General features: G+C 41.4%; 1 protein-coding gene across 1 annotated transcript in view; it reads right to left on the bottom strand.

Annotated features, from left to right (window-relative positions):
- Positions 1-23,756, bottom strand: part of MRAP2 (melanocortin 2 receptor accessory protein 2) — a 63,058-nt gene that overhangs the window by 22,994 nt on the left and 16,308 nt on the right. Inside the window, 3 exon segments of the mRNA XM_070377141.1 lie at positions 1,402-1,468; positions 1,471-1,500; positions 11,721-11,853. Coding sequence (XP_070233242.1) covers positions 1,402-1,468; positions 1,471-1,500; positions 11,721-11,847 — 224 coding nt within the window. The 5' untranslated portion in view covers positions 11,848-11,853.

Raw genomic sequence — 23,756 nt, forward strand, 5'->3', positions numbered from 1 at the left:
TGAGCCCTGGCATCCTGCCCCATCCAGGAAGAGGGGCTGCTCTCTTCCCAGGCCACAACTTGTGACTAGTCCATTTGTCAAAAGCTCTAATTAAAAAAGATACACGCACCCCTATGTTCACAGCAGTACTATTCACAACAGCTGAGATACAGAGACAACCTAAATGTCCATCAAGGGATGAATGGATAGTGAAGATGTGGTACATATATCCAATGGAATATTACTCAGCCATAAAAAAGAATGCAATAATGCCATTTTGCAGCAACATCAATGCAACTAGAGATTATCATACTAAGTGAAGTAAGTCAGAAAGAAAAAGACAAATACCATATGACATCACTTATATGTGGAATCTAAAATATGGCCCAAATGAACCTATCTATGAAACAGAAATAGACTTATAGATATTGCCTTGTGGTTGCCAAGGTAACAGAGGAATGGACTGGGAGTTTGGGACTAGTAAATGCAAGCTAATAGATATAGAATGGATAAAAAGAAATATCCTACTGTATAAAACAGAGAACCACATTCAGTATCCTGGGATAAACCATTATGGAAAAGAATACTAAAAAAACAGAAATATGTGTGTAACTGAGTCACTCTGCTGTAGAGCAGAAATTAACACAACATATTTCAATAAGAACATTAATTTTTTTAAAAGCTCTTCTAATTACCTAATTTGAATATGCTATCTGTTGCCTTCTGGAACTGACTGACAAGGTATCAAACAAGTTGTTATTTTTTCCTTTTTTTGGAAGAGTTGGGATTTTAAAAAGTCTCTAAAACATTTCTGAGTTTTTGCAAACCATAACTTACCAATTATGTTTTGATGTTATTCAACACTCATTAAGCATCCATGCAATCATTTCCTCCATAAATCCAAAGCCCATCACAGATGTTCTTTACCACATCATGAAAATTTTATAATCCTTTATCTCATTTTGAGGAAATTAAGTGCTGAATTCAGTGAATAATTAAACAATTTAGTCGAGTATCATTTCTCTGCTCCTTGAAATGTTTTTTAAGCTAGCTTTCATCCTATTTTTGTTATTGTCCTTTTTCATCGTTTTCAGTCTGGTGAGTCACCTAAATTCTTTTGGGAATAAGGAGAAAATCCATCCTAATTAGTAATCTTTCAAAATAAACAGCAAGCCAGGATCAGCATTAAGACTACAGGAAAGACCAAGAAACCCAGGTGCACGAGGGTTCACTTGAGAAGAAGCCTCAGAAGCAAGAGGCAGAGTGCCAGGAGGAAAACAGGTCCCACCCAACCAGCACCTGGGTCTGGACAGCAAATCCAGCTCTCCACCCATTAGAAGCAACCCCACCCCCTGGATACTGTTTCTGTTTCTTCAAGTCCCTGTGGGGTTTAACAGACATTTAGAAACAGCCCAAACTTACTCTTGGTGTGGGGCTCCTGTCTTGGTCAGCAGAGTCAGCACAAAAAACATAAAAATCACAAAGACGCAAGGCCAACCCAAAATCCAATCACAATGGAATCTGTAAGACAGTTAACACTGGGATTAGTATTTCATAGCAACATAAAATTTAAACATTCAAGGAATCTGTGCTTTTTGATACATGAAATGAGAGAGGATGGTCACAGTCTTCTGAGACAACCTTGAACTATCGGACAACAGGGAACAGTTAATACAAGGAATGAGGGAAGAGTCCATGTCTTCAGGCTCCTGACTCAGGTAACACTCGGAGATGCCAGCCTTCCTGACTCTTGGTTCTACATCCCGATGGAAGAATTTAAGACGGAATCAGGCTGTCTAAGTCCTCAAGACTGAAGTGTCTTGAGTTAGAAAATCCAATTTTTAGCAGAAACTACAGGATGAAGCTTAAAATGACATCTGATTCAACTCAACCCAGTTTTGTTTTTTCACTCATGTTCATGCTGGCATAACTCACGTCTTCACTACATCCTGCAAAGAACATACAAATGGCCTCCTGAGTGCTCTTCTACCTTCAGTCTTTGCCTGGGCCTCATTTCTAATAGAATCTGCTTTATCGTACCTCTGATAATATTGCTCTTTCACAAAAAATACTTCAACAAAAATAGAATTGACCTTTTCCACATGAGAACAGATTCAATATACAAAGCACTTTTACAATATCTGGCATCTGAGAAGAAGGTAGCTCACGTTTGCAATCTATGATGCTAAAGCTGAAACTCCAGTACTTTGGCCACCTCATGCGAAGAGTTGACTCACTGGAAAAGACTCTGATGCTGGGAGGGATTGGGGGCAGGAGGAGAAGGGGACGACAGAGGATGAGATGGCTGGATGGTATCACTGACTCAATGGACGTGAGTCTGAGTGAACTCTGGGAGTTGGTGATGGACAGGGAGGCCTGGCGTGCTGCGATTCATGGGGTCACAAAGAGTCGGACACGACTGAGCGACTGATCTGATCTGATCTGATCTGATTGTTTAATCGGTCATTTTCTCCCAGTTGATCCTTACTTTAAAACTCATGCTTCCAACCAGTCTAGGCGACACTGTATTCCTGTATTTGCCTGAACCCTTAGGCATAGTTTCTTAATACTCACACCTTTTCAGGGGCCCATACCTTCACCTGGCTGGAGCAACTTTCCCCAAACTGGAGATAATGAAAGTCTATCCCTCATTCAAAGTGCATTCCCTACATCAACTCCTTCAGAAAGCCTAATCTCCCCAAATGATGTGCCTGCTCCCTCCTGTGAACCCCATGATTTTTCTGTCTGTGCTTCTCTACACAGGTCCCTCCTTGATCCTATCACAGGTAATAGTCACTAGTGTGTGTCTCTCACATGGGGCTGAGACTGAGCTGGCTACACAACCTGGCACATTCATCATAAGGTCTTAAGTTTGGGGGAAGCAACAGGGTTAAACTATTTTACATTTTCTGATCTATTCAAAGAAGTTTACCTACATGGCAATACAGTGAGGATGCCTAGCAATTTTTAAAAAGGTGAATAGAACTTATACACTGAATGTGTTTAAATACAAAGCATTATTCTAATTGAATTATGTGTATATAGCACTCTTTCTAATATGAAGAAGTCAGATTAGCAACTTGCTTTGCATAATTCTTACTTTTATTCTAAATATACTATTGCCTAGAGGGTAACAACCTTTATTTAACGACATTTTAAAAAATTATTTATTTTTAATTGAAGGATAATTGCTTTATAATATTGTGTTAGTTTCTGCCATACATCAACATGAATCAGCTATAAGTATACATATTTCCCCTCCTTCTTGATTCTCCCTCCCACCACCTACCCCTTCCCGCCCCTTAAGTTGTTACAGAGCCCCAGTTCATTCAATGGCATTTATTCAGTACTCTGGATGCAAAACCAATTTATCTTGCCCAGGGTTAAGAGTGCCTGAGAAACAGGAATTGTAGACTTTACCTTAAAAACTAATGGAAATGAAGCCTAACAAGACATAAGGACAAATACCAAAAAACACATGTGTACAAAAGCAATTAACATGTAACAATAGCATCTCAGTTATGGGGGCACAGACTGCAAAGCATCATTTTGCAGATAAATGACAGCTCAGCCTCCTCTACTTCATCAACTGCCTGAATAGCAAAAGCCAATTCTAAAATGACCTGCCAGCGTTATGTAAGTCCTCAGTTGAGAATTTAGTCATGTTGATTCATTTTCAAATCTGTTTACTAGGGAGGGGTTCGCATGAGGACAGCTCTCACACTGCCAGTGGTGGCTGGATCCCCATGTGTCCTCCAGCCCCCTAGCCTAGGGTGGGCACAGGTAGAGGAGTGTGCCTTTAACCCAGCCCAGTCCCTTACCCTGGCTTTCTAGTGACCCAGGGAGCTGATCAAAAAGCAACAATAACGTGGGACCCGAGAGGGTCTCAGCCCTCAGCAAAGTCGTCACGAGAGAGAGGAGAGTGGGAATGAGGAGAGCTGTGGTTAGAATTTTAGAATCCCCATGGTCCAGTGGCATTTTCACGCATTCTCTTGATAATGTGGAATCCACGTTTCTCATGACAATATGCTTTAAGTAGCTTTGCTTACTCACATTCTCCCCCAGAGGAAATTCTGCTTCCTCAGATTATCTCTGTTAATTCTCCTCTACCTCATCCTCTGACACGCGGCCCAAGCCCAGATAACTTTCTCACTCTGAGCCCCTTTCAGAGAACTTCAGAGAGCTCCATCTGATTCCAGGAACAACCAAACTCTCTTGAAGTTTTATTTCTATGTCATTTCATGGCCACAAGCATTTCAGTGAAAAGAGGAATACAGAGCCTCTGGTCTTCCCCAGAGTACCCTTTCTCAGGAGGAAGTCAGAACAGAGGTTTACATAGAGTGAGTGGGGGCTCCAAGAAACCTGGTTGGTTAAGGAAAAGCCTTCCACGGGGGTTTCTAATACAGCCAAACAGCTACTTCTGTCCTGTCTAGAGACTGAGCTACTTAGAGACCATTACAGCAAGAGAGTACAGTAAGAGAAAACTGCCCAGGGGAATTCCAGATAGAATGCATCATAATAAAATAACTTTCCCTTTGTCTGACCTCTAGTGAAAGGAATCAAACAAGAGAGCTGACAGCTGCACGGTTTTCACTGCTATGATCTGTTTTTCCATACATTATGTTCTCCAATCTAGGGGAGGATGAGAGTAACTATCCCATCCCATTCCCCCCACCCCCACCACCAGTCAGAATGGCCATCATTAAAAGTTTACAAACAATAAATACCAGAAACGGTGTGGAGAAAGGGAACCTTTCTACACTGCTGGTGAGAATGCATAGCCACTATGAAGTTGGAGTGGCTTAACCTCCACTTAAGTATGGAGGTTCCTTAAAAAACTAAAAATAGAGCTACCATATGATCCAGCAATCCCACTCCTGGGCAAATATCCAGAGAAAACCATGGTTTGAAAGAATACATGCACCCCAATGTTCAACTGCAGCACTGTTTACAACAGCCAAGACGTGGAAGCAAACTCAGTGTCCATTAACAGATGAATGGATAAAGATGTGGTACATATACACAATGGAATATTACTCAGCCATTAAAAAGAATGCAATAATGTGATGATCATACTAAGTGAAGTAAGTCAGAGAAAGACAAATATTGTAATGGTTATACATGAAATATTAAAAAAATGATACAAATTAACTTATTTATAAAACAGAAACAGACTTACAGACTGAGAAAACAAACTGATGGTTACCAAAAAGAGAAAGGAGGAGGGGAGGGGTAAATTGGGAGTTTGGGATTAACATACACTCACTACTGTGTATAACATAGATAACCAACAAAGACCTACTGTACAGCACAGGGAACTCTGCTAAATATCTTGTAGTAATGTAAATGGAAAAAGAATTTGAAAAGCAACAGGTATCTGTGTAACTGAATCACTTTGATGGTCATCTGAAACTAACACAAAATTGCGTTAGGTTGGCCAAGAAGTTTGTTTTTGGCCAAACTCTTTGCAGCCCCATGGACTGTAGCCTGCCAGGCTTCTCTGTCCACAGGGATTCTCCAGGCCAGAATACTAGAGTGGGTTGCCATGCCCTCCTCCAGGGGATCTTCCCAACCTAGGGACTGAACCCAGGTCTCCTGCATTGCAGGCAGATTCTTTACCATCTGAGCCACCAGGGAAGCCCAAGAATACTGGAGTGGGTCGCCTATCCCTTCTCCAGGGGAACTTCCCAACCAAGGAATTGAATTGGGTTGATTTGGTACCAGCTGAGCTACCAGGGAAGCCCAAATCAGCTATAGTCCAATATAATAAAAATTTTTAAAAAAGAATATATTGTGACCTTTCCATCTCGTGGTTGTATGAAAAGCAAGGGTTACTGCTTAATTTGAAAGACAGGGCTCAGGACACCAGAGCAAGCACTGTCCTCATACCGATTCTGGTTCCTAAGGTGTTAGGATCAGTTCTGTGGTATGGACTACTCCTTGCAAGGAGTCAACAGTGGGCTTCCAGCACTTGTGTCTGCTGTGCTCCCAATCACAGGTCTTACTGCAAACCATGGGGCATTTTCTGTAATGTTCTTCCCCAGGTATCTTATAGCTCAATCTCTCACTTCCTTCAGGCATTTTTTCATATTTCTCCTTCTCAAGAAGGCCTTCCATGGCCGTTCTATCTATACTTTCACCTCCACACTTCACACCTCCTTTCCCTACTTTATCTTTTATCACCATCTGGCATAGTTTGTCTATTTGTTTACTATCTGTCTCTCTGAGTAGAATGCAAGATCCATAAGAGACGGGCTTTTTTCTTTTCTGTTCACTGCTGTACCTCCATTACTTAACATGGGGCTGCATGCAAAGGAGACACAGATGGAAAGAACAGACTTTTGGACTCAGTGGGAGAAGGTGAGGGTGGGGTGATTTGAGAGAACAGCACTGAAACATGTACGTTATCATATGTAAATGGATGACCAGTGCAAGTTTGATGCATAAAGAAGGGCACCCAAAACTGGCACTCTGGGACAACCCAGAAGGATAGTGTGGGGAAGAACACAGGAGGGGGATTCAGGATGGAGGGGATGCATGTGTACCTGTGGGCGATTCATGTTGATGTATGGCAAAAGCCATCACAATATTGCAAAGCAATTATCCTTCAATTAAATTTATTAACAAAAATAGTGCTGCAAATAACAGGTGCTCAATAAATATGTATAGAATGAATGGATGAATGAATGTCCATTTTTATGGTACCAAATGTATGTCAGTTACAGGTCCACTTCAGATAGTTATAAAGTTTATTACCAGATTCAAAACTGAAGGCAAAAGGAGAATTTACAATGATCATCAGAGGTTTTTTCTCAGATGAAAGACCCTATAGAGACAGGATCTTAATTTCAGCAGGAAGGAGAACTTAGTCTAACTAGAGATGTAACTATTGTTGCTAAGAACAACCCATCACAGGTAAAGTAAAAAGATAACTGTTATGGTCTCTCCTATCTTCCTAAACGCTTCTTCTTGAAGTGACTGATTTTCATTCTTTTCAACTTGCACCTAATTGGCTTTGAATTTTTCTCAGCAAAACAAGGAGATGCACATGAAGCCCAGAATAACAGCTTTTTAAAATGGAAGACACTAATCCTAAAGGTACACAGTACAATAATTGACTTATTTTCCTGTATGTCTTGGAGTTTGTTCTGGAAGCTAAGAGCCTCTAATCAGATCTCTTATTTCAAAATAGTAAAGACTTACCTAGGAATTTCTGTTTTTGCCTAAAATGAATGCTAACACTGACAAAAAGCTCTCCCTTCTTAATGGTATAGTAAGTAAAATGTGTAAGTAATGCCTACATTTTGCTATAGAATTTTTTCCAGCTATAATCATCTCTAAATGTAATATGCCCCAAAGAGATTTTCAACTGTCCCTGGAAATGCCCCAACCAAAATTACAGCAGTATTGCCCTTTAAACTAAGAAAAAGAGGCAGAAGCAAAATGACACAAAAATAAAATCTGTGTCATGAAGTTATAAAAACTTAGATTACAGGAAAACATATGGTGATTTGCCCATTCATTTTGATTTTAATTAAAATCCTTAACAGCAAGTATCCTTACCCACAGACTGTTCCAGAAAAATAATGGATTAAAGAATCAAAGCAAATCAATGAGGGTGATTCACACCTGACAGCAATAGCCCTCCATCAGATAATGGATGAGAGTACATCCTAACAGATTCCACGTGCTTTTCTTTTACTTCCATACAGAACTACTGAGCAGAAAACAACAACAAAGGAGTGTGTGAAAGCATTTGATTATTACTATTCACTTCAGGGGTAAAGGATATGTGATTTAGTTAATGCTTTTTAAGGAACAAAAATAGAAAGCTCCTGATATAGGAAAATTTTAACTCCAAACCCTTTACAACCCCACCAATGGAGACCAGAAGGCAGGAATCAGCCAGCTATCACTGCCCCTGTCCCTCTAATGGTCCAGGAGTTGCTCAACCACAGCCACCAGCAATCAGCAGCATCCAGACCCTCAGGACCTACAGGTGAAGCCAGGCTCTTGTGGTCCTTCCTGCAATCAGGGGTGAGGAAAAGTCTAAAATTTAATTAGCTGGAACTGGGGGTCGACCAAGATGGAGGCTTGGGAGGCTCCTGAGGTCCCCTCTTCCCACAGACACATGGAATATATGGCTACATATGGAGCAGTTCCCTCTGAAAGAGTTCCAGAAGCTAGCTGAATGACTCCTACACATCTGACAAATGAGAAAGTACCCACCTTCAAATCAGTAAGAAAGGCTGAGTCATCTCCTGCCATTAACCCCACCCCCAGCAGAGCATCATGCAATCAGAGGTAAGCCCCAATTCTCATCCTCCCTGAGGAAGGATCTGGACCACACATCTGGAGCCCCACTGGAGGCAGTTCAAGATAGCAGTGTAAGAAGGTCCCAAATTCACCTTCTCCTAGGGACAACTACAACTACACAGGGATACTTTCCTCAGAAAAGACCTAAAAACTGAACAATCAGAGCCTCTATGACAAAGGATAAAAGACAGCACTGAGACAGTTAGCAGAGGCAGAAACACAGTCTCAACCAAAAAAAAACAAAAAAAAAAAAAAAAAAACAAACAGAAAAAAACTCCATCCTAGGTGCAGCAATCCACAATTGGGAGAGATCTCAAAAATACAGAACTCTTCTTTAAGGTGAGAGGGGTCTGAGTTCCATCAAAAGCATCCCAGATCGCCGATCCTGCCTAGGAAAAACAAGCCCCCAAAATGGTTGACTTTAAAAAACCAATGGGTGTTACTTTCAGGAAAAACAGCTCTGCAGGGAATGGAGAATATGTTTAAAGGGTTCGTGCACAGACTCCCTCACCCCAGGACCTAGTACAAAACACCAATTTGAAAATCACTTGGACTATTCAGAAAGGAGACCCACTAACTAATCTTAAAGCTTCTGCTGGAGAGGCACAAATTTGCTGGGACTCTTTCCGGTGATGGACACATTGGCAGATGCCATTTTTATGATCTCATTCTACCTTGCTAATTCCAGGGCTGGTGGGTGCCATCTTAGAACTCTCCCTCTAACCTGCTAGTGTCAGTAGGGGTGCGCCCCTGGGAGCCCCACCCACCCCTGTGTCACAGCTGCAAGCCACAGCTGGGCTGGGCAAGCACTCTGCCCACTGCGCAGCCCATACAGGGCTTGAGTTTCCTTGAGTGCCTAGCTCTGGTGGCCAGGGCTTCTCACAAAACATTTCCTACATGCCACTCCTTTAAGACTGGAAGAAGTGGCTGTTTTAGCTAATGCACAGAAACCAACACAGAGAGTCAAGAAGAAGGAAGAAATAGAGGAATATGTTCCAAACAAAAGAACAAGATAAATCTCTAGAAATAGATCTTAGTGAGAGTTCAAAATAAGGGTCATAAATATAGGAGTAAGCTCTTTGATATCACTCTTAGTAATGATTTTTTGGATTTAACACCCAAAGCAAAGGCAACAAAAGCAAAATAAACAAGTAGGACTACATTAAACTAAATAGCTTCTGCATAGCAAAGTGAAAGTGAGGTTGCTCAGCCCTGTCGGACTCTTTGCAACCCTATGGACTGTAGCCTACCAGGCTCCTCCGTCCATGGGATTTTCCAGGCAAGAGTACTGGAGTGGGTTGCCACTTCCTTCTCCAGGGGATCTTCCTGACCCAGGGATTGAACCTGGATCTCCTGCATTGCAGGTAGATGCTTTACCATCGGAAACCATCAATAAAGTGAAAAGGTCACCTATGGAATAAGAGAAGACATATGCAAACCACATATCTGGTAAGAGTTTAACATCTAAATTATACAAGGGACTCGTATAACTCAATAGCAAAATAAACCCAATTAAAATATGGGCAAAGGGCCTGAACAGACATATTTCTGCAGACAATATCCAAATGTTACAGGCACGTGAAAATGTATTCAACATCGCCAATCATTAGGGAAATGCAGTTCAAAACCTCAAAGAGATATCATCTCACCCCTGTTAGAATCAAAAAAGACAAGAGAGAACAAATGTTGGTGAGGATATGGAGAAAAGATAACCCTTGTACACTGTTGGTAGGAATGTAACTGGTATAGCCACTATGTATGAAGTTCCTCAAGAAATTAAAACAGAACTACCATAAGATCCAGCTTTTCCACTTTTGGAAATAGAGCCAAAGGAAATGAAAGCATTACCTTGAAGAGGGTATCTGTACTCTCCTGTTCATTGCAGCATTATTCATAATAGCCAAGGTATGGAAACAATCTCACTGTCTATTCACTGATGAATGGATTAAGAAAATGTGATAGATGATAGATATTTGAATATTATTCAGCCTTTAAGAAGGAAATATTGTTATTTATGACAACAAGGGTGAAACTGGAAGGCATTATATAAAGTGAGATAAGCTAGTTAGAGAAAGACAATTAGAGCATGATATCACTTATATGTAGACTTTAAAAGAGAAGTCGAACTCAAAGAAACAGAGAGTGGAAAAGTGGTTGCCAGAGGCTGAAGGGTGGGGAAATCGGGAGAGGTTGGTAAAAAGAGTACAAACTTTTCAGCTATAAGATGAATAAGGTCTGGGGACCTGACGTGTAACATGGAAAGTATAGTTGATAATATTATCTTGTACAATTGGCAAGAGAGTAGAACCTAAATGTTCTTACCAATGGATAAACAATCAAATACATATACCTGAGGTGATAGAAATGTTAATTAAGTTGATGGAGAGAATCCTCTCACAATATACACAATGTATCATTATTTTATTTATTGTATAAATATATGACAATTTTATTTGTCAATTATATCTCAATGAAGCTGGAAAAAACTAGAAAGTCCACCTTGCAATGGAGCAGCAAGTAGGGGTGAGAGATCATGATGCCAAGACAGCTCAGAGAGGCAGAGGCCAGAAAATATGAAAGGAGTGAAAGCACTTCCTTGGCCACATTCATCTTCAATTCTAATCCTCTTGTATTTCTTAAACATGTCCCATTCATCTGGTTCAGTAAAGGACCTACCACTTTTATAGTACTGTGGACATTCATTCTGAAACAGCCAAACATCTCTAGGATATTTACAGGGTAACCACGACAGGGCCCGGGAATGGGCAGCAGTTTCTGCTCATGTCAACTCTGCTTAAGGAAACAGCTGTTTCATGCTTGCCAGTCAGCAGGCAGTTATGACTAGAGGTGAACAGTACCCTTTCATAGAATTATATTTCCTTGCTCTGTGCTAGATGATTAATTACTCCAATAACATGAAGCACAATTCATGCCTATAACACAGAGTTGGGAATGATCGTGAACTCTTCTGGTCCTTTATCATGAAAAAACACAGACAAAAAAAAAAAAAAAAACACAGACAGACTGCTTTCCACAGTCTCAGAAACCCAGCAGGGCTGAAGGATGCTGTGAACCAAGTGTTACAAAAGGAAGGTTCTTCAAATTAGAGTCCTAGATTCTATTTGTGTATACATTTTTGATGGTCTAAATGTTCACAGTTTTGGAGAGCTGGAATCATTAAAATTTTTAAGTTTCAATTTGAAAGGGACATTGACTCATCTTCCACTAAGGGAATCTTGCAAGTTCTTCATCATTCACGTTATACATCCCAGATCAATGAGCCTATATATGGAGGGGATTTAGGGGGGTTAGGGGGTAGAGGATAAAGTTATGTATAAGCATGTCCGGGAAAGTTAACACTGGTGGCTTCACACATTAAGGCAAACACACAACATGCTTACAGTGGGAAATTGCACAAGACTTACATTTGTGAGCCTTCAGTCCTTCAAAGGAAACTGGTCCAATCTCATAATACTCATATTCCCAGGTATAATCAGAATTAGACGCAGATTGCTGGGCTGTCCTGTTAGAAATTAACCTCTGGGCAGACATTTCTACCTGCACAAATGGAGAAAGGCAAGCATAGAGTTTGTTAACTTACCCACACTGTCCTTGACCATCTTCAGGAGGTCAGCAGGCAAAAGCCTAAGGGAGGTCTTATCCATCAGGTAAAGGACATTTCTCCCTGGCTTCCCATACTTCACCCCAAGAGGTCATTATTTCCTTTTCTCTCTCCACGAGACTGGCATATAGTTGTAACCAGACATCATGTTTTCTTTTGAGGTTGTTCCCCCAGAACTTAACCCAGTGCCTAGCACACAACCAAGTTCCAGTAACTGACGAAAGAAAGAAGGAGGGAGAGAGTGTACCCAAATCCTCTGAGCTCACAACTTTAGCCTGACCACATATCACCACCTATAAAGAGCCTACAGAGGATAAATAAAATCAGTGGCAGGAGAGAAGCAGCTCAATAGATTTCTATCAAGCACCTTCCATAGAAAAATAAGGACATGCCACCTACATCTAATGAAATAGAGTGGAGCAAGAGAAGGGGACATCAAAAGTCACATCATTGGGAAGATCCTCAGTGGAAGCCCCAGTCTTGGCCACTACTAATTCCTGAAATTTGTCCTATTTTCTGGATATGCCAATGCCTTTATCTGTTACAATTTTAGATTAAAAAAATGCTGACTTCTTTGTGAAATGAGGTTGCACTATCCAGCATGGACACCTAGGATGACAAGTCCACAGAGCCAGCATCCAGCACCATGCACCTGTGATATGTGAGGCACCGTATATTGTGGGCTAGAAGGAGACGTCAGGCCAGGACCCCAGAGACCTCCCCTAAATAATGGGGGAAGAATGTGTGTGCATGCTCAGGCACTTAGTTCTGTCTGACTCTTTGTAACCCCATGGACTGTAGCCCACCAGGCTCCTCTGTCCATGGGATTTCCTTGGCAAAAATACTGGAGTGGGTGGCTATTCCCTTCTCCAGGGGATCATCCTGACCCAGGGATCAAACCTGTGTTTCCTGCATTGCAAGCAGATTCTTTACCACCTGGGAAGCCATAATGGGGGAAGAACACTAAGCAACAAATAACAGTAACATAAGGAAGAATTTGGAGAAGGCAATGGCACCCCACTCCAGTACTCTTGCCTGGAAAATCCCATGGATGGGGGAGCCTGGTGGGCTGCCATCTATGGGGTCACACAGAGCCAGACACGATTGAGCACCTTCACTTTCACTTTTCACTTTCATGCACTGGAGAAGGAAATGGCAATCCACTGCAGTGTTCTTGCCTGGAGAATCCCAGGGACAGGGGAGCCTGGCAGGCTGCCGTCTATAGGGTTGCACAGAGTCGGACACAACTAAAGCGACTTTGCAGCAGCAGCAAGGAAGAATTTGAATGAAGTACCAGCCAAAACCAAGATTTGCTGAACAGTATAACCACTGAGTACCATTGCCCCACCCAAGAGCTTTCTGAAGCTCCCCTTCTTCCACCCACCATAGGTCAGGACCACCCACTGCTGCCTCCAGGGCACAACCTCCAGAGAAGCTGAGGCAAAATCTCTACCAGCCTTCTGCCCCAAAGCATGAGTCTCACCTTTCCTTCTTTCTTTTAAAAAATTAATTTATCTTAATTGAAGGCTAATTACTTTACAATATTGTGGTGGTTTTTGTCATACATTGACATATATCAGCCATGGCTGTATATGTGTCTCCCATCTCAACTCCCCCTCCCACCTTCCTCCCCATCCCATCCCTCTGGGTTGTCCCAGTGCACTGGCTTTGAGTGCCCTGTTTCATGCATCAAACTTGGACTAGTGATCTATTTCACATATGGTAATATACATGTTTCAATGCTATTCTCTCAAATCATCCCACCCTCGCCTTCTCCCAGAGTCCAAAAGTCTGTTCTTTAGATCTGTCTCTTTTGCTGTCTCACATAAAGGGTCATTGTTACCATCTTTCTAAATTCCATTGCTAAGTCACATCAGTCTTGTCCAACTCTGTGCGACCCCATAGATGGCAGCCCACCAGGCTCCCCCGACTCTGGGATTCTCCAGGCAAGAACACTGGAGTGGGTTGCCATTTCCTTCTCCAGTGCATGAAAGTGAAAAGTGAAAGTGAAGTTGCTCAGTCATGTCCGACTCTTTGCGGCCCCATGGACTGTAGCCTACCAGGCTCCTCCCTCCATGGGATTTCCTAGGCAAGAGTACTGGAGTGGGTTACCATTGCCTTCTCCCTAAATTCCATATATATGTGTTAATATACTGTATTGGTGTTTTTCTTTTTGATTTACTTTGCTCTGTAATAGGCTCCAGTTTCATCCACCTCATTAGAACTGATTCAAATGTGTTCTTTTAAATAGCTGAGTAATATTCCATTGTGTATATGTATCATAGCTTTCTTATCCATTCATCTGCTGATGGACATCTAGGTTGCTTCTATGTCCGGGCTATTATAAACAGTGCTGCAATGAACACTGGGGTACATGTGTCCCTTTCAACTCTGGTTTCCTCAGTGTATATGCCCAGCAGTGGGATTGCTGGGTCATATGGCAGTTCTATTTTCAGTTTTTTAAGGAATCTTCACACTGTTCTCCATAGTGGCTATACTAGTTTGCATTCCCATCAACAGTATAAGAGGGCTCCCTTTTCTCCATACCCTCTCCAGTACTTATTGTCTGTAGACTTTTTGATAGCAGCCATTCTGACCAATGTGAGATGATACCTCATTGTGGTTTTGATTTGCATTTCTCTGATAATGAGTGATGTTGAGCATCTTTTCATGTGTTTGTTAGCCATCTGTATGTCTTCTTTGGAGAAATGTCTGTTTAGTTCTTTGGCCCAGTTTTTGATTGGGTTGTTTATTTTTCTGCTTTTGAGCTGCATGAGCTGTTTGTTGCTTTGTCAGTTGCTTCATTTTTGTTATTTTCTCCCACTCTGAAGGCTATCTTTTCACCTTGCTTATAGTTTCCTTTGTTGTGCAAAAGCTTTTAAGTTTAATTAGGTCCCATTTGTTTATTTTTGCTTTTATTTCCATTATTCTAGGAGGTGGGTCATAGAGGATCTTGCAGTGATTTATGTCAGAGAGTGTTTTGCCTATGTTTTCCTCTAGGAGTTTTAGTTTCTGGTCTTACATTTAGATCTTTAATCCATTTTGAGTTTATTTTTGTGTATGGTGTTAGAAAGTGTTCTAGTTTCATTCTTTTACAGGTGGTTGACCAGTTTTCCCAGCACCACTTGTTAAAGAGATTGTCCTTTCTCCACTGTACATTTTCGCCTCCTTTGTTAAAAATAAGGGGTCCATAGGTATGTAGATTTATCTCTGGGCTTTCTGTTTTGTTGCATTGATATATTTTTGTCTTTGTGCCAGTACCATACTGTCTTGATGACTGTAGCTTTGTAGTACAGTCTGAAGTCATCACCTTTCCCTATTGCTTTCTTCCCCATTCCCAGTCCTGGACACCACAGAAACAGACTCCAAGCCCTCACATCCTGTTGTTCAAAACAGGGTGTGCTCTGACCCAGAGATGTGTGACAGTATCAGAATTAGAGGGTGACTATGAGTGCCCAGCCAAACAAATCACTACTCCAAAGGGAGAAGTTCAGTTCAGTTCAGTCGCTCAGTCGTGTCTGACTCTTTCTGACCTGCTGAACCGCAGTACACCAGGTCTCCCTGTCCATCACCAACTCCCGGACTTTACCCAAACCCATGTCCATTGAGCCAGTGATGCCATCCAGCCATCTCATCCTCTGTCGTCCCCTTCTCCTCCTGTCCTCAATCTTTCCCAGCCTCAGGGTATTTTCAAATGAGTCAGCTCTTCACATCAGTGGCCAAAGTACTGGAGTTTCAGCTTCAACATCAGTCCTTCCAAAGAACACCCAAGACTGATCTCCTTTCGGATGGACTGGTTGGATCTCCTTGCAGTCCAAGGGACTCTCAAGAGTCTTCTCCAACACCACAGTTCAAAAGCATCAATTCTTCAGTGCTCAGCCTTCTTCACAGTCCAACTCTCACATCCATACATGACCACTGGAAAAACCATAGCCTTGACTAGAGGGACCTTGGTTGACAAAGTAATGTCTCTGCTTTTTAATAAGCTGTCTAGGTTGGTCATAACTTTCCTTCCAAAGAGTAAGTGTCTTTTAATTTCATGGCTGCAGTCACCATCTGCAGTGATTTTGGAGCCCAGAAAAATAAAGTCTGACACTGTTTCCACTGTTTCCCCATCTATTTCCCATGAAGTGATGGGATCAGATGCCATGATCTTTGTTTTCTGAATGTTGAGCTTTAAGCCAACTTTTTCACTCTCTTCTTTCACTTTCATCAAGAGGCTCTTCAGTTCTTCTTCACTTTCTGCCATAAGGGTGGTGTCATCTGCATATCTGAGGTTATTGATATTTCTCCTGGCAGTCTTGATTCCAGCTTGTGCTTCCTCCAGCCCAGCATTTCTCATGATGTACTCTGCATAGAAGTTAAATAAACAGGGTGACAATATACAGCCTTGACGTACTCCTTTTCTTATTTGGAACCAGTCTGTTGTTTCATGTCCAGTTCTAACTGTTGCTTCCTGACCTGCATACAGATTTCTCAAGAGGCAGTCAGGTGGTCTGGTATTCCCATTTCTTTCAGAATTTTCCACAGTTTATTGTGATCCACATAGTCAAAGGCTTTGGCATAGTCAATAAAGCAGAAATAGATATTTTTTGGGAACTCTCTTGCTTTTTCCATGATCCAGCGGATGTTGGCAATTTGATCTCTGTTTCCTCTGCCTTTTCTAAAACCAGCTTGAACATCAGGAAGTTCATGGTTCGCATATTGTTGAAACCTGGCTTGGAGAATTTTGAGCATCACTTTACTAGCGTGTGAGATGAGTGCAATTGTGCAGTAGTTTGAGCATTCTTTGGCATTGTCTTTCTTTGGGATTGGAATGAAAACTGACCTTTTCCAGTCCTGTGGCCACTGATAAGTTTTCCAAATTTGTTGGCATATTGAGTGCAGCACTTTCACAGCATCATCTTTCAGGATTTGAAACAGTTCAACTGGAATTCCATTACCTCCACTAGCTTTGTTCACAGTGATGCCTCCTAAGGTAGAAGAGAAGGTACCAATTCTCCTTTGGGAAAGAAAGCTATACAAATTTTAAGAAAAGCTGAACTTTGAGTAAGGATTCAGTTACCTTTCTAATACTGGCACAGAAATAACATGAAACCATTACTACAGTATCTTCCCTGGCATTTCTATTATTTGAACAAGAGGTGATTTCCCTTGACAATGAAATAAATTTCCTCAGGAAATGAAGATGAACAATTCAAACCCAAAAAGGAACTCTCCTTAATTATGAGCACTCTCTCCAGAAGAAAGGAACTGTGTGTGAGAAAGAAGAGTAGCTCTTCAGTTGCGAGGTTCAGAGATAAATGGTAGATTAGGATGAACATAATTCCCATTTGAGAATGTTAAGAATTTCACACCACACAGGAAAAAGCACTGCATCTGCAGTCAGAAGATGAGAGTTTTCATTGTTGTTTTCCCTCCATTTACTACGTTGCCAAACAGGACACTTCAGCCAGCCACATCTTCCTCTTCTGCAAAACCAACCATCCCGACTTCCTGTTGTTGGCAGGAAGTGGTTCTGCCTATGGTCACTAATTGACACCATCATTATCCACCTGGCCTGCTTCTTGAGCCTCCTGTTTTTTCTGCTTCTACTATTACCAACCCACTGCAATCCATTCTCCACACATCAGCCAATGATTTTTTAAAAAGACAAACTGCCCTTGTCACTCCTTTGCTTAATATTCTTAAATGGCTTTGTATTGCTCTAAGGACAAAGCCTAAAATCCTTAAGATATTCTACAAGGTCATGACTTGAGCCCTGCCATCTTCCCTTTTCTTGCCTCATACCATATATCAAGTTGCACTTGGATTTCTTGCAGTTCTTCAAATACTTCATGCTCCTTACAACCTGCACACATACTGTTCCCTCTGACAGGAGTATTCCTCCTACCACTTCGCTCCTATCACTTCAGTATACCTCCTACCACTTAGTATTCATCCTAACCCATGTCTCCTTTCCTGCATACTCTCATCATGTATACTGGATAAAGCAAACCCAGTTTACTACCTGTTTTTGTATAGTCTGCAAGTGAATAATGTTTTAATATTTTTAAGTTTTATTTTTATTTCTTTTTTCTGTTTTTCATTCATCTTATTAAAAATTTTTTTAATGATTTCAATAATATTTATTTCATTTGAGCAATAATTTATTTCTTTTTTTAATATAAATTTATTTATTTTAATGGAGGTTAATTACTTTACAATATTGTACTGGTTTTGCCATACATCAACATGGATCTGCCACAGGTATACACGTGTTCCCCATCCCAAACCCCCTCCCACCTCCCTCCCTGTACCATCCCTCTGGGTCATCCCAGTGCACCAGCCCCAAGCAACCAGTATCAAGCATCAAACTTGGACTGGCGATTCATTTCATATATGACATTATATATGTTTCAATGCCATTCTTCCAAATCATCCCACCCTCGCCCTCTCCCACAGAGTCCAAAAGACTGTTTTATACATCTGTGTCTCTTTTGCTGTCTCTCATACAGGGTTATCGTTATCATCTTTCTAAATTCCATATATATGCATTAGTATACTGTATTGGTGTTTTTCTTTCTGGCTTACTTCACTCTGTATAATAGGCTCCATTTTCATCCACCTCATTAGAACTGATTCAAATGTATTCTTTTTAAAGGCTGAGTAATACTCCATTGTGTATATGTATCACAGTTTTCTTATCCATTCATCGGCTGATGGACATCTAAGTTGCTTCCATGTCCTGGCTATTATAAACAATGCTGTGATGAATACTGGAGTACACGTGTCTCTTTCAAGCAGGAATAGAAGGAACATGCCTCAACATAATAAAAGCTATATATGACAAACCCACAGCAAACATTATCCTCAATGGTGAAAAATTGAAAGCATTTCCCCTAAAGTCAGGAACAAGACAAGGATGCCCACTCTCACCACTACTATTCAACATAGTTTTGGAAGTTTTGGCCACAGCAATCAGAGCAGAAAAAGAAATAAAAGGAATCCAAATTGGAAAAGAAGAACTAAAACTCTCACTGTTTGCAGATGATATGATCCTCTACATAGAAAACCCTAAAGACTCCACCAGGAAATTACTAGAGCTAATCAATGAATATAGTAAAGTTGCAGGATATAAAACATACATTAATAATGAGAAAATAGAAAGAGAAATTAAGGAAACAATTCCATTCACCACTGCAAAGGAAAGAATAAAATACTTAGGAATATATCTACCTAAAGAAACTAAAGACCTATATATAGAAAACTATAAAACACTGGTGAAAGAAATCCAAGAGGACACTAATAGATGGAGAAATATACCATGTCCATGAATTGGAAGAATCAATATAGTGAAAATGAGTATACTACCCAAAGCAATCTATAGATTCAATGCAATCCCTATCAAGCTACCAATGGTATTCTTCACAGAGCTAGAACAAATAATTTCACAATTTGTATGGAAATACAAAAAACCTCAAATAGCCAAAGCAATCTTGAGAAAGAAGAATGGAACTAGAGGAATCAACCTGCCTGACTTCAGGCTCTACTGCAAAGCCACAGTCATCAAGACAGTATGGTACTGGCACAAAGACAGAAATATAGATCAATGGAACAAAATAGAAAGCCCAGAGATAAATCCACGCACCTATGGACACCTTATCTTTGACAAAGGAGGCAAGAATATACAAGGATTAAAGACAATCTCTTTAACAAGTGGTGCTGGGAAAACTGGTCAACCACTTGTAAAAGAATGAAACTAGAACACTTTCTAACACCATACACCAAAATAAACTCAAAATGGATTAAAGATCTAAAGGTAAGACCAGAAACTATAAAACTCCTAGAGGAGAATGTAGGCAAAACACTCTCCCACATAAATCACAGCAGGATCCTCTATGACCCACCTCCCAGAATATTGGAAATAAAAGCAAAAATAAACAAATGGGACCTAATTAAAATTAAAAGCTTTTGCACCACAAAGGAAACTATAAGCAAGATGAAAATACAGCCTTCAGAATGGGAGAAAATAATGGCAAATGAAGCAACAGACAAACAATAATCTCAAAAATATACAAGCAACTCCTGCAGCTCAATTCCAGAAAAATAAATGACCCAATCAAAAAATGGGCCAAAGAACTAATCAAACATTTCTCCAAAGAAGACATACAGATGGCTAACAAACACATAAAGAGATGCTCAACATCACTCATTGTCAGAGAAATGCAAATCAAAACCACAATGAGGTACCATTTCACGCCAGTCAGAATGGCTGCAATCCAAAAGTCTACAAGCAATAAATGCTGGAGAGGGTGTGGAAAAAAGGGAACCCTCTTACACTGTTGGTGGGAATGCAAACTAGTACAGCCACTATGGAGAACAGTGTTGAGATTCCTTAAAAAACTGGAAATAGAACTGCCTTATGACCCAGCAATCCCACTGCTGGGCATACACACTGAGGAAACCAGAATTATTTTTTAAAATTATTTTTTGGCCACATGATGTGGCATGTGGGACCTAAGCTTCCTGACCAGGGATTGAATCCATACCCCCTGCAGTGGAAGTGTGGAGTCTTAACCACTGGACCACCAGGGAATTTCCAAGAATGTTTTAATATTTTTAACCATTGGGAAGAAACAAAATGATGGTATTATTCATGATCTGAGAGAATTTTAAGAAATTCAAATATCAGAGCCCATAAATACAATTTTATTGGAACATAGCTACACTCGTTTTTGTTTTTGTTTTGTCTTCTCTAGCAGTACAACCAGAGAAGGCAATGGCACCCCACTCCAGTACTCTTGCCTGGAAAACCCCATGGACAGAGGAGCCTGGTAGGCTGCAGTCCATGGGGTCGCTAAGAGTCTGATATGACTGAGCGACTTCACTTTCACTTTTCACTTTCATGCATTGGAGAAGGAAATGGCAACCCACTCCAGTGTTCTTGCCTGGAGAATCCCAGGGACAGGGGAGCCTGGTGGGCTGCCATCTATGGGGTCACACAGAGTCGGACACGACTGAAGTGACTTAGCAGCAGCAGCAGCAGCAGTACAACAGCTGAGTAGTTCTGAGAGAGAAAGCAGAGTCCCCAAAGTCTAAAATATTTATTTTCTAATACATTATAGAAAAAGTTTGCCAACTCCCTCCTCAAGAGTTGTGGCAAAAAAAATTATCTGAGCTTCAGTTTTCCCAACAGGAGAGTAAAAAGTGATAACAGTAGTAACATGATGAAGTTGTTCTAAAGATGAAATGTGATGTTGCATGAAATATGCAGAGCCAGGATGCAGGGAAAAGCTAGTCTGAGAAAGAAATGCCTAGGTTTATTCTTTACACAACAACTTCCCTGTCAGCCAATTCCTATCAACTTCACCATATGGTTAGTTGACCTATGTGGTTCAGACGAATAAAATTACAATAATAAAAAATAAAAAGGCATTCATTTCGATGGTTTAAAATCACAGTGAGAAGTACGGGATTCATGATGTTTCATCCAGTCAAAAATATGGTAATAATCTTTCTCTTTTTGAGGCAAATAAGATGAAGTCTGGTTTGATCATATCATTTTTATGGGAAATTAGCATTACAGCCAATGTAATAAGCAGAGGAAGGCACCTGGCTTCAGCTGGTGTCAAAATAGAAGATAGAAAAACAGAAAAAAAGCACATAAAATGATGAAGAAAATAAACATAAGCAAGTGTTTTCCATGCTCTGAGCATCACTGCCCATGATGTTCTTCTCCACATCTGTGCACAGTGGTTCCCCATCCGTGGTTGCCCAGGCCCACAGGACCAGCGGCTCTTCCTGCTACTCTATCAGCTCAGAAAGAAGCATTAGTACCACCTGCACAGGACCAACCAGGAACCAGAAAGTAAAATATCTGTAAAAGAGTCAGGTTTCAAGAAGTATCAACCATTTACCCACCACACAGAAGTGTTTTTTAAATTTCTTTTTTCTCTCCCTTACATTATCCCTATTCATCTAAATTAACTAGTTAGGGATTGATGGAGACCAAAGGGTGATGAAAGTCATAGGTGACAAGGTCCTGAGAGTGGAAAGGTGGTCCTTTAAGACAGGATGCCTGACAAATGCCTGGAAATAGGAGGTTCTCTGGGGGAGCAGAATGGGATGCAGGCCACACCATCTCCATCCCAGAGCAGTGTGGAGTCCTTCCGATGAAAGGAGCATCCTGTGTTTTCACTGGCTATTTCCTCTCGGTTCTTGAATCATCAAGACAGATTTGGAGGACAGAACCTCTGGCTTCTGCTTCTACCTCACACCCTTGAAAAAGTCCACGAGGCACTGCTTTTCTTGCAAGTGTCAAATTAGCCAGCCTGGGCCATCACACGAACAGGACAAACAACAAACAGAAGGCAGGACGTTGCATAATGTCTGCTGTTGAAACCCCGGGTTGCCTTTCTAAGCTTTGCAGACACGGAAGCTGGTGCTGCTTCACCATCTGGAAGCTGCCAACAAGTCTGGGTAGCAGTCCCCAGAGTATATTGTCACCACAGTGAGGAATGTCTGGGCTTTAACACACACTGAGGGAGAGATGGGGGCACTGAGTCTTGTTTACGGGGGTGCTGGACTTCAGCTGCCTCTTCAGAGCACAGCAAACAGGAAACACAGAGCTCGGTGTGTGGCTGCCCTCTGCCCCTCAGCTGCTCCTACATATTCCCTCCTGAGAGTCTCTTAATGTCAGATTTCTTTGTAATATTAGAATCAGTAAAATAAACTTCTTCCAGAGGAAACATATCTCAAACAAGCCTATTGGTGCTGTATAGAGAGACTAATTGCTCTTTTGAGTAGCTGAATGCATCCTTGCCAGCAGCAATAATGAAAAATGATAACCTCACCTCAAAGCCCCACCTGAAAAATAAACTTGCCTTTTCCAGGTGTGCACTGAGTACTTTAGGCCAGTTTATAGGAGTGGGAGAGGGCAATTAGCAGGCCCCAGGAACCTCTCAGAACTATCTGAACATTTCCCCTTCTCCCATCCACATGCCCAACACTTTCATGTCTTCTTCCAATTATCTGATCTTTCTTTCTCCAACCCAGGTTCCCATACCACTCCTGGATATCCTCTTACCTTCTTAAATCAGGTCAAATAATTCTCTCCACCTCCCTGAACTTGGGAAGATGTATATGAACATGGGGCTTCCCCGGTGGCTCAGGCAATAAAGAATCTTCCTGCAATGCAGGAGACCTGGCTTCAACCCTTGGGTCAGGAAGGTACCCTGGAGAAGGGAATGGCTACCCACTCCAGTATTCTTGCTGGGAAAATCCCATGGAGAGAGAAGTCCGGTGGGTTATAGTCCAAGAGTTGCAAAGAGTCAGGCATGACTAAGAGACTAGCACTTTCACTTTCACATATGAACACGGATGCTCCCATGGAGTGAATTAAAAACTCTTCATCAACATCTGTGGTGGGTCATGATGGGTGCATGTGATAAGGGAGCTGTTTCCTTGGGACTGGATCTTTATTTCCATGTTAAGGGGTAGACATGAGCAGTTGAGTTTTCCAAGTGACCACAAATTCAGACACAGGACTAGCACATAAAGGAGGGATCCAAAAGATGCCTATAAACCCTAAAAAATGAGCATCCACATGCACGCGCACACACACACACACACACACACACACACACACCTGACAGCACAGCCAGGAAGACACACCAAGCAGTTGTTGGCCAGTGCCACAGACCTAATGACCCAAGGTGGTCAGCTTGCATGGAGGCAGACCAAATGACCCATTTGCATTTGAGATCAAAATTCCCAACTGTAGGCATTCTTTCCACTCTTCAATTCCCGAATTCCAAAAGTCGGTGTGCCACCCAGGATGGCAACCTCCATTCTGACC

The sequence above is a fragment of the Bos mutus genome, chromosome 9 (genome assembly GCF_027580195.1).
Source record: "Bos mutus isolate GX-2022 chromosome 9, NWIPB_WYAK_1.1, whole genome shotgun sequence".
Classification (NCBI taxonomy): Eukaryota; Metazoa; Chordata; class Mammalia; order Artiodactyla; family Bovidae; genus Bos; species Bos mutus.